The sequence below is a fragment of the Acipenser ruthenus genome, chromosome 19 (genome assembly GCF_902713425.1).
Source record: "Acipenser ruthenus chromosome 19, fAciRut3.2 maternal haplotype, whole genome shotgun sequence".
NCBI lineage: Eukaryota > Metazoa > Chordata > Actinopteri > Acipenseriformes > Acipenseridae > Acipenser > Acipenser ruthenus.
The window spans coordinates 4,855,935-4,872,923 of NC_081207.1; the positions used below are offsets into that span (position 1 = coordinate 4,855,935).

Genomic DNA, 16,989 nt, shown 5'->3' on the forward strand with positions numbered 1-16,989 from the left:
CCCCCACGACACGACACGAACATAATAACAGTAAACATAGACACAATGAAGCGTTCTTACCTTTGTATAAGTTAGTGATCAGCAGATGTGTCAGCCTCAAGAAGAGCATGTCGTGTGGTTTTCCACTAACTGTATAAATGAGTTTTTTTTTTTTTTAAATATCGGGACGCGGGACTGTCCCGACGATATAGGAACTGCTGGCGCGTATGAAAAATGCAAGGGAAGTTTAGTATTTCATAAATTGTATATCAGAGTAGTTTCTACGAGAAAAAAACAATCACTGTAGAACACATTCTTTCTTTAGAATTATGTCATTTAAAAAAGAATACTGCAGCTTTTTTTTTTATTTTCATTTTTTTAAATTAAATTTCCACTGCCAAAACCAGCTTCTGGGCTACAAAAAACAAAACAAAACAAAAAAACAGCATATCAGCTGCATTTTATCAGTCTCAATTCAAATTTCTAAATGCATTGGCATGTTAATAAAAAAGGGAGTATTGACCTATGTACTGTTGAATAGCTAATCAATAAAGCCATATTGCCTGAGATGCTATAGTCCAAGATAGGGTCCAAACATTCAGTAGCATACATAAGACCACTTCCTGTTCTTTTTAAAAAGAGAAAATGCTCAGAGTTACACTTTACAACACATTACAAAGAGTATTTTATTAATACATAGGATTCTCACTGCATGTTTTTCTTTATTTACTTTGAAAGTAACACTCAATAGTCAAATCAAAACCTGATGGCAAAACACGTTAAGAAGTGAGGTGGTGCAATATGGGCGATCGCCGCTGTAGTTTAGTTTTTTTTTTTGAAAAAAAAAAAAAAACGACCAGAATGACTAGCTTTCCAAGTATAATGATGGTTCCTTAGCTTTCACCACACTAATAATGAGAATGGAAAGTGAAACTTGCATTATACAGCACCGCGTGACTCCGACTCATGTACTCTTGTTCCTGTGAGGAAATTATAACTTAGTGAACACGTTCCTTTCTTTCTTCAGCTGCATAAGTTTGAGAACTGCAGTTGAAGGTCACTGGACTGCCGGGGGGAGATGCAGTGTCCGAGATGTGGACATGTTGCGGGGGAAGAGAAAGCAAAGTTCTGCAGTGAATGTGGCTGCAAACTGCAGCAACAAACCCAACCAAGTAGGCCTGGTAAACATGAAATATACTTCTCTATCAAGGGCACTTCATTTCTAAGTTTCTAGATTGTACTGTAGAAAAAAAAAATATTTCCCTTTATTGGCAATAAAAAGTAAGCTAGTTTTATTAACTATGAGTTGTATTATTATTATTATTATTATTATTATTATTATTATTATTATTATTATTATTATTATTATTATTATTATTGATTTAAATTCAATGACAAAGTGATTATTTTCTTTAACATGTGATGTTTATGTTGTAGCTCAACTCCCTCACTATGGGGTTAATATTGGTCAGGAAGTGCTTTTTTATGACGTGGGTGTTAAAGAATCTTGCTTTTATACAATAGAAAAGAAGTGTTGCTTCTGTACCACACCTGTCTTAAAGATTCGAGTTGTACAGAAATGTAGTTATTTCTTCCAGATGTACAGCAAAACAAAATACAATTACCATCTTCGTATATATTCATAAAACATAATTTCTAAATGAATGTAAAGATGTCATGCATGAATGATGGCTGAACTCTACTGCACATTTCTCTCCTTTTAATAGTTTCATTTGATGGGGCACCAGATTTATTTTAGTTATTTATTTTTTAATGTAATATGGTACACATTTTAGATATGTTTTTAAATATTTGAATGAAGTGCCCAATAGGTAGTAAGTGTAACTTTAAAAACCAACTCTAAAACTCACAAGATATATTTGCAGACACATTATATATAGATAAACAACAGCAGTCTATAAAGACCAAGAAGAGGGGGCTAGTGTAGTGTTAAATCAGTCGTTAAATAATAGAGTGTTTATTGTGCTTTGCAGCAGACAGTGGGGCTGCAGAGCCTTCCTCTGGTCCTGACGTTGTAATGGAGAGTGGTGCTGAACTGAAGGTGCTCAGTGATCCATCGGGAACGTCTCCTTCAGACAGCTTGTTTGCTTCAAATTCAGAACAAGCTAACGAAAAGCCGAGTGAGGAACTAAAAGATAGTCCACCGAAGAAGGTAGGGGCAGTTTAAAAATGTTGACAAGTTTAATGTGTAAACGCTTAGTCATTCACAAAATACTCAATTAAACTCAACAGATAACAGCTTTTAGTACAGTACATTCTGTGTGGCTTACTAAATAGGGACTGTTGTTTTAGTAATGTGTGGTTTAGTTGATCAGTTTCTGAATGTTTGTTTTACTTTTTCACTGTGTGAGTAGGTGATATTAGTTTGTGATATCGTGACCCTGTGATAATCTCACAATATAACATGAATAAGCAGAAAACAAAGCGCTGGCCAACAGGAAAGACGACAATTGGTGAGATGCATCAGTAGAGATATCGGAGCAACAGAACAACTCGGATTGATTGCATTATAAAAAGCTAATATGAAACGGCAATTGTCCTTTTTAATGATTGATATTATCTTCACACAGAGGAAGCTGTCTTCTGACCGCTCCGTCATTTCACTAAATGAAAATACGGCACTCCAGCATAGTTCTGAGGCACAGGGAAAGGGTGATGCAGTGACAGATCCAGGAGTCGCAAAAAATGAACAGAGTCAGCCCACACAAATCACAGGTGAGCCGGTTTCAGATCAGACAGCAAACAAGGATGGTAAATCCTCAGTGCAGTTAAGAAGGGATACGATCAAGCCTCAGAAAGAGAGTTCTACTTCTCAGGCATGTAGTTCAGCTGATGCCAAGTGTCAGGGGAACAGTGGGGGAAAAAGGAGACACAAAGTTGGGTAAGAATCAGAGAGAAGATTTCCCAGGAAGCTCCTTGCCAGCCCAGGACCGTTAATGCTGCTAAACCACGTGTGTAAGGAAGTGTGCCTGCCCAAGATTCCTAAACATCTGCCTCAATATCCACAGGTTCGGATAATGGGACTGGCCATACAGACAGCAAAGAGAACCAGGGTGTAAAATCTTCAGAAAACAGCAAGCCTAAACATGAAAAGAATCAGAATAATGCTTCAAATTTGAAACTGGCAAACAAAGATCAAAATTCGAATGTGACTGGGAAAGGTAATCCACCGGCAAAATCTTCAAACACAGGTGAGCTGCAAAGCCCATTGAAAGAGAAGAAACCTACTCCTGAAAGTGGTTCACAGGACAAGTTAAAGGTACAGTTTAATGATCTAAGCAGCTGTATATCTGATTGTATTTAGCAGGCTATAAGAACAATATTTAGATCTACCTCTCTCTAGATCACTAACATCTTTTGTAGTTTAGATTATTGAGATATGTATATACAGTGCTTCCTCGCTATAAGGCTCTCGGTTATAGCGCGCCTCGGATATAACGCTCCTACAGCATGTCCCCCAATTCCCTATACTAGTGATTCAGGCAATATTTCTACAGTAAATACAGTACCGGTGTTCAAACTGTAAACAACTTCTCAGTCTAACTTCCATTTCTGTCTCTTCCTTTTGATACATTCCCTCTTCCCCTCTCCCAACTCGCTCTCCTTCTCACTCTTGGTTTGCTTGTCTGTCGCTTTGAACTGAACTCCTGACTGCTGTTTAACCAGGCTATTTATAGTTTAAAAACTGCTAATTAAAATGATCCACGAGTGGGAATGTTACGTTTTTTTGTAAAAAATATAGCTTTGATTACATGGTGCTTTATGCATTGTTAATTCACGGAAAGTTACGTTTTTGCTTAACTATATGTGCATTATAGAGAGGGACTTATTTTAGTCAGAAGTGTGTTGTTATGTGTCCCGTGGCACCCCCCACCCCCTCCCCCGTTTATAACGCTCATATTATGTGTCTCCCCGAGACCCACGTTATAGCGAGGGAGCACTGTGTGTATATATATATATATATATATATATATATATATATATATATATATATACAGACACACACACACACACACAATCAATGACACGTTTGTTTGAGTAGAAGTCTTTCTCAGCATCTTCAATTTTGGATGACTAGAATTTGGATTTCCTTAGAATTCTTAATTCTGTTAAGGCCAACTCTGAAGCTTCTATGCATGAGCTGGTTCAGTTAAGCAAAATTAATACTGGAAGTAGCCGAAGGTTTTAAGTGTCTTAAGTGCACAGGTTTTATGTTGTTTTGTCTAACCAGGATTAAGACTTGACTGATGTGTGCTCAGAGGTCCTTGCATATGGCATTTTATGTTTCTTTTTTTTGTCTTCATGTATAGAAGAATGACACAGATACAAATGGTCAAAATGAAAACGTAGAGAATATGGAAGAAGAGCCGTCTGCCAACAGCACATGTGCTCAAAAGCAGCCTGATGACAAAACACCTCCATCGAAATCACAAGATCCCACTGAAGGGCAACAAGATGATGATGGCTTTGAATTGGTGACAAATAAAAGACAGAAAAACAAAAACAAGCGGCAGCCAGACAAACCGCCTGTCCAAAGGTATATATGTAGAACTGTTTATCGACCTATACAGGTTCTTTTCTTTTTTTTATACAATTCGCAATGTATTTAAGTACTGGTTGTTATGTGTTTATGAAGATGAAGTCAATGGAATCTACTGCAGTCGTACAAATACAAAGATTTTAGTTTTCTATGCAAATATCTTTGAATATCAACAAACATTTATGTTCTAAAACAGAGCGTTAGGCAGTTTGCTAAATTTACTTATCGCTTTACTTCAAAATGAATTGAGATGCAAAAAAGTAAATGTTACTTTTAAATGCAGTGGCATTCATTCACTGTGCTTGTCGCAAATTCTTGATTCTGAAAAAGAGCACTTTTTAATTTTTTTTTACAAACAGTGACAAACCAAAAAAAGATACGACATCAAATAAACCGACACAAAAATCTAATAATGAAAATGTACAGAAAATGGAAGTACAGCAGTCTGCCGGCAGCTCAGGTAATCACCAGCATCATGTCAACACAAGATCTCAGAATAAGCCGCAAGAACCACCACCCCAAAGGTATGTATATATATATATATATATATATATATATATGTATATTTATTTATGTGTAACTGTTTATCTTACTGTATTAACAGTATAAAGAATATTTTCTTTCTTTCTTTATTTATACCAGTGGTTCTCAAACTGGGCGGGGGGGTTGCGTTAGAATGTTCAGGACTTTTAATAATAATAAAAAAAAATATATATATATTCTTTCAATTTGGCATGTCCAATTATTTTTAGGCTCAGGTCACCGCTACCACCCCGAGCTGACTCGGGAGTGGCGAAGATGAACACACGCTGTCCTCCGAAGCGTGTGCCGTCAGCCGACCACTTTTTTTCACACTGCAGACTCACTGTGCAGCCACCTCAGAGCTACAGCGTCGGAGGACAGCGCAGCTCTGCAGGCGCCCGGCCAGACTACAGGGGTCGCTGGTGCGCGGTGAGCCGAGGACACCCTGGCCAACCTAAGCCCCCCCCCCGCGCTCGGCCAATTGTGCGCCGCCCCCTGGGAGTTCCTGTCTACGGTCGGCAATAGAATAGTCTGGACTCGAACCGACGACCTCCAGGCTGTAGGGAGCATCCTGCACTCCACTTGAAGTGCCTTTACCAGATGTGCCACTCTGGAGCCCCAATTTAATTTTAAATTTAATTTTTTTTTTAATTGCAGCGCACATCTTAACCTAGGGTATACCGTATAATGGGCAGATACTTTATTTGGGCTTTATTGGCTGTATTGATTGGATCGCCAATAATACTTCCACCAATCAGAGGGTTGCATACAGTACTGGTAGCGATCCCGCCCTCTGTCAGGCTGGTATACAGAACAGGTTAAAGAAGCGCTGGATAAGAGAAATAATGTGTCAGATATCAAAGTGGCAAAGAGAATGGCAGTGATGAAGCCAATTTGCTTGAAAACATTAAAAGTAGACCGGACATTTCCATCAGTGGATTTAAAAAATGTGGAATTGATGATGCGATCAGAAACCCAGAGGCAGTGTAAACTGCACCAGCTACTGTAGTAGGACTGTTCTTTTTTTATGTTAAGCATTTTTTTTTTTTTTTACAAGGGTTTAATTAAGTAACATACAAAATTGTTTGTGTCAGACTTGTTGAAAGTCTGTAACAAAATGGTAGATTGTTATTGTCGATACGTTGTAGATAAGACTGTTTGTGCAGGTATCGCAAAGTCCAGCAATAAAACACAATGTTAAAACGTTTTGCACTGGATAAAAGTGAGCAGATTTTGCCAGTGCTTGTGAGTCTATTAACCAGTTTGAAATGATTTTGAAGCAAATAAAAGCATTTTCGTTTCAGCTTTATTGTTAAAGATTTCACACGGGGCAATACTGCCCTACAATTACTGCATGATACTGTGATCGTTCCACTGTGTTATGCTGTGAACCATACCTATGTTTTATAACTGAGAGATAGCAAATGCTTATCGTAAAAGTTTACATGTACGTGTGTGTGTGTGTGTGTGTGTGTGTATATATATGTATATATATATATATATATATATATATATATATATATATATATATATAATGAATATGCTCCTTTTACAAATATATGGTTCCAGAAACATTTTAGCAGAAAGCCCTAAATACATCTTGCCTACTGTTTCTAATAATCTGCACTTCATTTAAATTTTCACCATGACCAGGATACCAGAGCCACAGCAGGTTCCAGTTGGTGCGAGGCTCACCATTTACTTCCACGCTATTGTGTCTAAGGATTTTAAACTGGACCCTAATAAAGACAAGGTCTTCCTGAGAGCTGGGGATCCAATTGGTTCGTGGAACACAAATTTAGTTGAAATGTTTATCTCTCGGTAAGTGTAGAAAATATTTGATATGTGATCATTGAGTCTTTGAAATAGTTCCTCTTGTCCAGTTACTCAGTAAGTACTACAGTGTAACACATTTTAGTTCCTCCTAATGATACTATTAAATCATTACATCCTTTACACTGTATGGCAAGTCCTGGTAGGTTTAGCATTTTGAAAAAAAGTTGCATGATTGTTCTAATACTTTACTGACTTTTTTGTTTTTGTAATGTCTTTGTAGGGATTTAGGGATTCATGGATTCCTTGTTGAAGGACAGCTAATAACATCAAAACAGAAGGCTTGTGCTGTTTCCATACCTTACAAATATGTTGTGTGTAGAGAAAAAACAGCAGATTTGGAGTTTGAGCATATTTACAAATTTGATTCAGCAAAAGTAGTCAATAGATGCTTGTTCATCAAGAGACAACTTTTAAGTGAAGGAGGTAAGATGCAGTACATGCACGGTATGCATTGTGTACATATTCTTGTATCTAAGAAAGATGATTTATATGTTAAACTTAAGTAGCTGGAAAATATTTTTGTGTTTGTTTTGTATGCTGCTGGCATGCATAGTTCTTTTTACATGTTGATGAGTCGGTGTCTACAACAAATAATTTCTGAAGCAGTGTTAAGGTTTGATCCTTATTATTGTAAAAACTGTTGGCAGGTCAAATCATCTGCACGCCATGTGTCTATTGTGACAGATTATAATCAAACATCCACATTGTTGCTATTATCTTTTTTTAATGTATTTTCTAGGGGAATGGCATCAGTATGATGATATCATCTGTGTAAAGCCCTCCAAGGGACTGTTGAATCGTGTCAAAGACATGTTCTGGCGAAAGGATGAAAATGAAAAAACAGTAAAAGGGAGAAACATTGCTGGAAAAATCATGCTGGAGACCATCTTTGGTCTATTAAAAAGCTGGAGTGAAGTAAACTTAAAAAGTTTTTTCATCCAACTTAATCAGTTTTTCATGACATACAAAGAACCCTTTGTATATGAAGACAAAGTAGAAAAGTGGTATTCTCTAGAATACGGTGAAAAAGAGGTAGATGGAATTCTATTATTGCATTTTTATTCATCGATACTAAGCAGATTAACAAATTCCCCCCCAACCCCAATGATAATAATAAAAAAATGTATAAAATCTTAGTCATAAATAATAATAAATCAACTCAGTAAACCTGTTTTTTGTTCCCTCAGGTTAAGAGCCTACTAAAAGAGTTCATGATTGAAAAGGTAGTGCCTCATCTACAGAAGGATGCTGATACAGGGGATGTTTTCATCAAGGATCGCCTAAAGGCTGGAATGATTATGCTGTTGATCTGGAGTAAATACAGCATAATCTTAACCGCTGAGGACACATCTAAATTGTGTGACCTTTTGGTTTTGCCACAAAAGCCAAAGGATGAGCTCATCTTGTACTGCAAAGACTTCATGACGAGTTTTACAGGTGAAAAGACGTAAGTATTTTAGATTTATCTTCTATGTCAACAGTAATATTGCACCTAATTTTACAAATAAGAACTGTATTGTATTGTAAAATAAAGGTGGTTAAAGTGCTTGGAGTACACACTGACAATAATATTTGCACTCCTTTCTCTTTATGTTGTAGCCTCGTGGAGTCCCTTACAATGTTTTGCCGCTCAGCTATACATAAAAGAATAGTTAAGTGGGTTCTGCTGATCCCTCTTGTGCACATACTAAAAGGTGTGTGCAAGCCGTTTGAGTCCACTCCATTCAAAGCAAACACAACATCGGAGGTTTCCTGGGCTGGACTTGAAGGACTTGTTGAAGATTTCAGCAGATCAAGAAAAAGCTTAGAGGCTGAAGACAAAAGGTATTTTTTTTTTCCTGAACTATCTACATTTCTGTTTGTCTCACTTGATTGTTTATCCTGTCTCCATAACCTCCTTAAATGTATGATCAGGACATGCAGTAAGAAACTTCACTTCATTGTCTGCCACACTCTTGTAAGCAAGTTATTGTTAAACCGACAGGGCTTTAATGAAGATCATTTCAGCAAAGAAGCATCTGGTGGAAATTGACAAAATGCTAGCCCGGTCGTGGCTCTACTGTCTGGATTTAGAAGATGTAACAGAATACATTGCTGCAGTGCATGTTGACCTTCTAGACATTCTTCAAGGGTTCCTCTACAAACTGAGCAGTGAAATTACATACTCCCATTATGAGGTTAGTTTATCCAAGTTAAACAACCTCTATAATTCAGCGATACTGTCAGGACTGGTTGTGCAGATTGTGTAGGGAGGATGTCAATTCCAGTGTAATATTAGAAGTAATCTGTTATCTGTGAATGTTCTTATATTTAAACTAAACATTTTGTGTGCTGTAGTCTTGTTTCTGCTGAACCAACTCAAGTATAAGTTCAGTCAAATATGCGTTTCATTCATGAAATAGTTCATCACATACATTAATGTACTTGGGTTAAGTAGTAGGTGCCACTGAGCAAGAATCATTAAAGGCCCAAGACGCACTTCAAGAAAAGCTACAAATTAAATATGACAAAAGTATGTCATTTATATTTTGCTAATTTGTTTGTGGATTATTGTGATTGTATTTATTAAACATCCTAAATTTAGTGTTTTTTTTTTCTTTTAATTCACAGAAAGTGCTCAATCTACTGTCGCACATTATCAACAATCTCAATGAGCAGCAGTACAGGTATTTGTACTACATGTGCATGATTTTAAGACCTGCACTTTCAGGGAATGCTGATCGGTTATGTGACTCTTTGTTCCAGGGTCCAGCTTTAATTAGGGTACTTTTATTGAGTGATTTAGGAATGCATATCTAGTAAATTAAATGATGCTGTATCTCGAGATGTTTTTACCTGATATACCATACTTTTTGTAAACTGTAAAATGATTCAGTTTGATCAAATTGTGAATGATTTTAAAAAATGTGCCTTTTTGTTTGTCATTAAGTCTATTGTTTTAATGCTTCGTAACATTACATTTTTTGTTATAGTTGGTCTGAAGGTGGCTACCAGGAGGCTTGCTTAAAAACAGCGACTAATCTTCTAGAAAGAATTTGCAGAGCAACAAAAGAGCAACGCTTTTATCCGGTTCTTATCGCATGCATTAATCTGGTTGTCATGATTTCAGAAATGGAACGTTTGCCTCCACAGGTATGTGTTAAGACAAGCTTACGAATCACTTAGTACATTAATATTCTGTTTAAAGAGTACCTCAGTCAAGAAGCAACACAGACAAGAATAAAACAAATTAAGTTACATTAAAGATGAACCCCTTAAATCAGCATAAGAAGATATGTAAAACAATTAGGCGACAAACACAATAAAGTTAAGGCTGAGGCGATGCATCGATTTATCAAGCTACAAATACAATGCCTTCCGATGTTTGGCAATTATTTTCTAAAGACAGACAGCGAGAAAGTAATGTTTGGGGTACTCCGGTAACACAACTAATCTGCGTGACTATTCAATGAGATGGCATCCTGCATGGCATCGAAGACGAACACATGCTGTCCTCCGAAGTGTGTGCCGTCAGCCGACCGCTTTTTTTTCACACTGTGGACTTGCCATGCAGCCATTACAAGCCCGGCCAGACTACTGGGGTCGCTGGTGCGCGGTGAGCCGAGGACACCCTGGCCTACCTTACCCTCCCTCCCCCCGGGCGACGCTCAACCAATCGTGTGCCGCCCCGTGGGAGCTCCCATCCACTGTGGAGTAGCCTGGACTCGAACCAGCGACGTCCAGGCTATAGAGCGCATCCTGCACTCCACACGGAGCACCTTTACCGGATGCACCACTCGGGAGCCCACAATGTTCTATTTTTAATGAACGATGCAAGATGACATGTCTTGTTATTCCCTAGGCAATGGAGAGTCTTGAAGAAGAAGGCAAGAAGAAATTAAAGCATGAAATGCTATTGGAGACCTTAAAAATTCAGAGAGATTGGATAAAAAGCACATTTAGGAATCCGTTGCTGAACAAAGGCTATTATTATGTACATTTCAGTTCGGATGTTGAAATAGAGGTGAGCTTTATTGTTTTATTAGGAGCTAATTGTTGTTCTTCATAGTCTTCTTTGTGTGTGGGTAGTAGTTTTCTCACACGGCTGTGTGTATTGACAAATACATTTAATCAGGAAAAAAGGTTTATTAGATATATTTATTTGTATCTGTTTAACAGCCTGGGTTGTTAAGCATTGGGTGTACTGTACACGTGCTCCTGAACTAGTTGCATAAATACGATTGTATATTCAACCAATTTATTTGCAATGCACAGATTGACAAGTGTCACTATGGAAATTATTTATTAGGCTGGCAATTTTTTTCAATTTGTACAACAGCACATGTTGGTAAAGTATCAGCTTAACGCTTTCTGCCCAAGCAGAGGTGGCAAATTCTCTATTGGAGAGCCAGTCCCCTTGAGATGCTTTATTTTTCACAATAACACTAGTTAGTGTTATTTAGGGTGTATAGTCTCAAAGCTGACATGCAAGTGTCACCCTTGTTAGTGTCATTTCTTGCTTTAAATTTGCATTCAAGACCTTTTTTCTTTTAATATATTTGGTTGTAAAAGCAATACCTAAGATAATGAAAAAAAAAAGAAAACGCTGTAGTTGGAATAGGGGATACTATTCTGTACTAAAATGATACTTTCTTGTTCAGATGTGGAGCAGTCTCCTTACACTCAGTTTTGGAGATGCAGAATTTACATCGAATTGGAAAAAGGTCCTTCTGAATGATTTGGAAGGAAAACTTAAACAGGTAATAGATATATTATTCATTTGGAGTTTCCTCCAGTGTGGAATAACTTGATCAACTGTGATTTTATTTGACTTTTTTTTTTATTAGGAAAAAGCAATGGATCAGATTGAAATTTACTGCAGTAAAAGTGAAGAAATGAGCCAGTCGTATCCTCTTGTGTCCCGTTGCTTTGAGAACTGTGCACTTGAGGCTGTCAATTCTATTTGCCAGGTATGTAAATATCTTCACTATTAAACAGAATATGATACACTAGGACCACTGGAATGCTTAGTATTTATTTTTTTGTTCACAAAACCACTTTTTCTAGTTAAAATTTGTATTATGCGGGCTGAAAAAACAAACTTGTAAACAAAAATCGAGACCTTTGGAACCACTGCTCTGAAGCAATTTATTGAGCATAATTGATAACTAAACATCTACTTATTTCCTAGACGGCTGTAACCCTGGTCTGGTAGATGCATGTTACCATTGAGATTTACAATTAAATAACTGATAAGCAATCTGCAGTTGCAACATATTTGAATTACCCTGTGCAATGCTGACACAAATCCATGCTTGCAGGAAAAATCAGAGACCAAGCTTTTTGACATGATAGAAAAACTCAACTTTCGGAGGATTGGTAACCTGGTATCCACTATCATTGTGAAATCATGGCCCAGAGACCAGGAAGGAAGTTGTCTGGACGGTTATGACGTGGTGGTTGAACATCTGCTCAGCTGGTCTGCAGCAAAGAATGTCTTCCAGTTGCAAGGTGTTTATAAAAATAGGTTTTTACTTTGTTTATAAAATTGAAGTAGTTGAGTAACAGTAGATACTTTTAAAGCTTAATCTTGGTTCATGCCAAAGATCATGAAAAAACTGTTGTCTTAGGGTATGTGACTAGTGTATACAGGTTCAGTTTGATAGATCTCGTTCCAATGTTTTCCTAACAGGTGGGGATGGGAAGATAACTGACAAGCTCACAGATCAAGCCAAAGAGTTAATTGCAATTGCAAGTTGTGCATTTATAGACATTGCAAACCAGTTTCTTGCCGGAGATATACAGATAAAGCATCTTCAAAAAATCCTGCAGAAGAAGAAGGACTTCCTTGTGCTTCTAAAAATAAGTAAGTTCTGTTACACACTGTAGAATTGCTTAATGATGTAAAGAAACAAAAATAACAGATTTAAATACTGTACTTTGAGGCTGTTCTTGCAATTCACATACAGCGTGTTAAAAAGGCAGAATATATTTGTAATGCATTTGGTTTAAAAAAAAGTATATTAGTTTCTTTAGTGTGTTGATGCCTATAAAAATATGCAAAAACTCAGGAAGGTTAAATATTTTAATTTTAAATATTAAGATCTGATTGAGTGAATTGAATAGACCCCAGTGCTTGTCCTGTTTTTGCAGAAGGCTTAACTGACAACGAAAGATGCAAAGATGTGTCTGCCATGAAGACGGTTCTGCAGTGGCGTGAAGAGGAGGTTCAAGCCATCCTCCACGAAAAGGAATTGGTCCACAGTCTTCTGACAATGTGCAGGAAGATAACAGAGTTTGTAAATGGTATGTGGTACTCCTACAAATCTGGGCATGAGAGGGTACACTGACATTTGATAGAAATAGCGAAAAACTGTCTCAAAGAAAGACTGCTTTTAAAATATTAAAAAGTTTACCAATCCACATTCACAAACATTTTTTTCAAACAGAATTTTTTTTTTTTTACTACACGTTTGCTTATTAAACTTCCCTGTTTATTGCATTTACATGCTTTAGTTCTATTTCAAGCCAAATCAGCTTGTTACCTGACAAGCTATGAGAATTTCTAGTACATTTTTTGTGATGATCCCTACCTTTTGATGCTGGTTTCAATATACTCACAATTTTAAATGTTTGCAATATCCCCTGTATATAGATATCTGAGTGTCACACCTTTTTGAAGGCTTCTTTTAAATTCTCAAATCTGTATTCATTACAGTGGACATTGAAGACCTAGAAAGACGAGATTGTTGCAACATTGAGTTTAAGAAACTTGAAGAAGTTGTTGTTGTACACCAGTTGGATAAAATTTCTCCTGAAGATGCTGGGAAGGTTCTATATTTTCAACTAAATGAAGATATGAGAGAAATGGCTGAACACATACACACCTTTAAAGACAGCTACATTTTTCAAATTTGCTGGGAGAATGAAGCAAAAAGTCAGGCTGTAACCGACCCCAATACAGAAGAGCTTACACCTGATCCTGATATAGAATTAACAGTTGACACGATAAGCGAGGAGATATTTGAGCCTTGCTTCAAAAGGTACACAAGTATTTATGAAGACACAAAGGAAGGTAGTCTTACTTTAGGGGAGGTGGACACAATCTTTGAAGCCTATAAGAGTAAAGATAAAGATCTGAGGCAGGACCTTGGCATCATGAGCAAACTACAGCATTCAGATGACAAGAGTTGGATTGGAAGGAGGATTCAACAGATTCAGCAGTACCATGAACTCTATCTTGCTGTGGAATCTGCCGAGGTCATCATGGAAGTGAAAGAGACACTGGGTCTTAATGGAGATTTCACAGTACTAGAGACTTTATTGGATGTGGTAAGGCCTCATACCTGATTTTTTTTTTTTTTTTTTTACCTAAATTTTTTTTTTAACAGCTCATAGCAAAAGTTCAACTAGCAGCCAGTGTTTTACTCTTGCTAAGGCAGGTTATTTGTGGGACTGCAGAATTACCAAAAATGTGTAGTTCTTTAATGGAACTACTTTGGAGTCTTTACAGATTTGTTCATTAACTACAGAGAAAGGCAGTGCTTAAATGCTGATTTAAAACAACAAACAAACATTTTTTAAAACCTATTTTACATCAAGCTGCCTGAAAATATGTTGTTATTTTTTTTATATTACTATTGACCTTATTTGTTTTTCCTTTTTAGACACATGAGGATTTTAAGAGGGAGAAACTGAACCGCATTGATAATGATCTCATACAGGCAAAAACAATTCTAGTTGATATCACAGAAACTCGTAGGCGATGCTTGGTGGAGCTAAGACAGAGGAAAAACTTTGTCAATTGGGTAAAAGAAGCTCTAGAAGGTAAGATATTTTAAAGTACAGCCATTACTGAAAGCAGTAACATTGTGTGACAGGGAATGGATTTGTAGCAAGCAGTAACAGTAGCAGCAACCCCCATGTTTAGTGAGCCACATTTCAGAAGGATGTTTGCTTTTTAGATAGAAAAAAAATGGTTTGTATTTTTAGCAGTATTAACAATAAAAAGTATGTCTCTGTGAGCCTACCTGAATCCCACGATATCGTGATATGGAAATTATCGATATTGAACGACATCGATATCATATCAAAATGTTTGATATTGGTGGCCATGCCTAATTATATATATATATATATATATATATATATATATATAATATTTATATATGTATATATTTTTTTTGTTAACCACAGATATCAATGAGCTGAAAGTGTTTGTTGACCTGGCCTCCATCTCTGCTGGTGAGAATGACCTGGATGTGGATCGTGTGGCCTGCTTCCATGATGCTGTGCTGGGTTACTCCTCCATGCTGTATGACCTCAAACCAGAGGCTGGTTTTCCTGCCTTTAGGCAGTCACTGAAGAAACTCTGGAAGGCACTGGAGAGTGATAAAAATCTCCCAGAGAAACTGGTAAAAACACTTTTTTTGTATTGTAAAGTTTTATATTCATCTTTATAAAAATTGATAAATAGACAAGAATGTAAAGCATCCTGAAAAGACTTAAATATGACTAGATATAACAAAGCAGGCTATTAATATGTAAAACCATTTTAGGTAGCAATTTCATATTTTCAATGTTACAGAAGCCCCTTTGACCTGTGATCTAAGATGTCCTCCATATTAGAGTTCTGTGACTTGCTGTATTCCGGATGATAAAGACCCAATGCTTTGAGATATTTGATTCATACTCGATAGACAGCTGTATTCTGTGATATTCCCCTATGGGCAAATCAGAGGCAAATGATCTCCTTCATAGTAAATGTATTGCATGCGAAATTTGCCCGTAGTAGAAAATCAGGCCCAGTGTCTCCTATAGTTGTTACACTGCAGTGTTATGTGATTCTCTCTATGACAGGTGGTGTCCAGTAGAAATTAACCATTTCACTGCCACATTTGTTTCAGCATATCAATGATGCAAATATTTTCACATATCCCTTTTACTTCATGTTTACAAACCATTTCATCTGCTATGACCTTCCCCTTGGATTATTTCCCCAAGGAATTGTGTTTTTCTTTTTTTTTTATTGTTCACAAAAACTTCAGTGTCTACTTTTATTTTTACACTGTGTATACAGGTAGTGGACAAAAAAAATGGAAGCACCTGGGTAAATGAGGGACACCAAGTATATTGAAAGCAAGGGCTTCCACACAGGTGTGGCTCATGCGTTAATTAAGCAAATAACATCCCAGCATGCTTAGGGTCATGTATAAAAATGCTGGACAGGCCTGGTTGCCTATAGTTATGGCTAGCATGGCTGCAAGAGGAAACCTCAGTGACTTTGAAAGAGGGGTGATTGCTGGGGCGTGTTTGGCAGGAACTTCAGTGACCAAGACAGCTCAACTGATGATGTTTCACGAGCAACGGTGTCTAAGGTGATGTCGGCATAGAACTCCGAGGGAAAGACATCATCAGCAAAGGGCAACAGTGGGTGGAAGCGCATACTCCAGGATCGTGATATCCGTGTATTAATTCGAAGTGCAAGGCAAAACAGACGAGCAACTGCAGATCAATTGACTGCATATTTCAACCTGGGGCGTGAGCAGCCAGTTTCATCAAAAACAGTCTGTCGAGAACTACACAGAGCGAGATACCATAGTGGCACAACGCCCTATTAAGTGACTTTACATTGGTGTTTCCATTTTTTTTGTCCACTACCTGTGTAAAAAAATATATATATCTCATTTTTTTTTTCATTATTTTTAATTTTTTTATATAGAAGTTGTATTGTATTTTATTATCGTATGGCTTTGCTGATTTGATTACCTCAAACAATGGACTAGTTAATCCCGTGGTTGTCTTCTGGTTTCAGTGTGACACTGCAAGACATCTGGAGTGGTTGAAAACTGTGAAGGAAAGTCATGGATCTGTGGAATTGTCATCTCTGTCTCTGGCTTCAGCGATTAACGAGAAAGGCATCTATATCATCAGTTCAAAAAATCGGAAAAAGGTTAGTAACTTATTAACTAGTAATTTAGTGACCAATGTCATTTTGTTTAAATAATTATTGTGTTCAATTAAATAAATAACAGCATGACACCCTGTTAGGTGTAGTAATGTATGGTAAACATGGTTGACCGTTGTAAAGCGTGCTACTTTATAGCGCATCA

The 16,989-nt window shown here is 37.1% G+C and overlaps 1 protein-coding gene across 2 annotated transcripts in view; it reads left to right on the top strand.

Moving 5' to 3' along the window:
* Positions 1–16,989, top strand: part of LOC117424281 (E3 ubiquitin-protein ligase rnf213-alpha-like) — a 44,948-nt gene that overhangs the window by 1,558 nt on the left and 26,401 nt on the right. The window contains exons 2-25 of one of the 2 annotated variants that reach the window (XM_058992416.1): positions 1,007–1,160; positions 1,974–2,152; positions 2,571–2,715; positions 3,009–3,259; positions 4,311–4,537; positions 4,900–5,064; positions 6,716–6,883; positions 7,119–7,321; positions 7,638–7,930; positions 8,086–8,345; positions 8,498–8,722; positions 8,883–9,075; positions 9,509–9,564; positions 9,871–10,030; positions 10,740–10,901; positions 11,539–11,637; positions 11,725–11,847; positions 12,199–12,388; positions 12,570–12,743; positions 13,031–13,183; positions 13,596–14,209; positions 14,545–14,704; positions 15,074–15,291; positions 16,692–16,829. In XM_058992416.1, the coding sequence (XP_058848399.1) occupies positions 1,058–1,160; positions 1,974–2,152; positions 2,571–2,715; positions 3,009–3,259; positions 4,311–4,537; positions 4,900–5,064; positions 6,716–6,883; positions 7,119–7,321; positions 7,638–7,930; positions 8,086–8,345; positions 8,498–8,722; positions 8,883–9,075; positions 9,509–9,564; positions 9,871–10,030; positions 10,740–10,901; positions 11,539–11,637; positions 11,725–11,847; positions 12,199–12,388; positions 12,570–12,743; positions 13,031–13,183; positions 13,596–14,209; positions 14,545–14,704; positions 15,074–15,291; positions 16,692–16,829 (4,659 nt within the window). In that variant the 5' untranslated portion in view covers positions 1,007–1,057. The remainder of the gene's footprint in view (positions 1–1,006; positions 1,161–1,973; positions 2,153–2,570; positions 2,716–3,008; positions 3,260–4,310; positions 4,538–4,899; positions 5,065–6,715; positions 6,884–7,118; positions 7,322–7,637; positions 7,931–8,085; positions 8,346–8,497; positions 8,723–8,882; positions 9,076–9,508; positions 9,565–9,870; positions 10,031–10,739; positions 10,902–11,538; positions 11,638–11,724; positions 11,848–12,198; positions 12,389–12,569; positions 12,744–13,030; positions 13,184–13,595; positions 14,210–14,544; positions 14,705–15,073; positions 15,292–16,691; positions 16,830–16,989) is intronic. The other variant, XM_034040490.3, reaches the window with a different exon arrangement.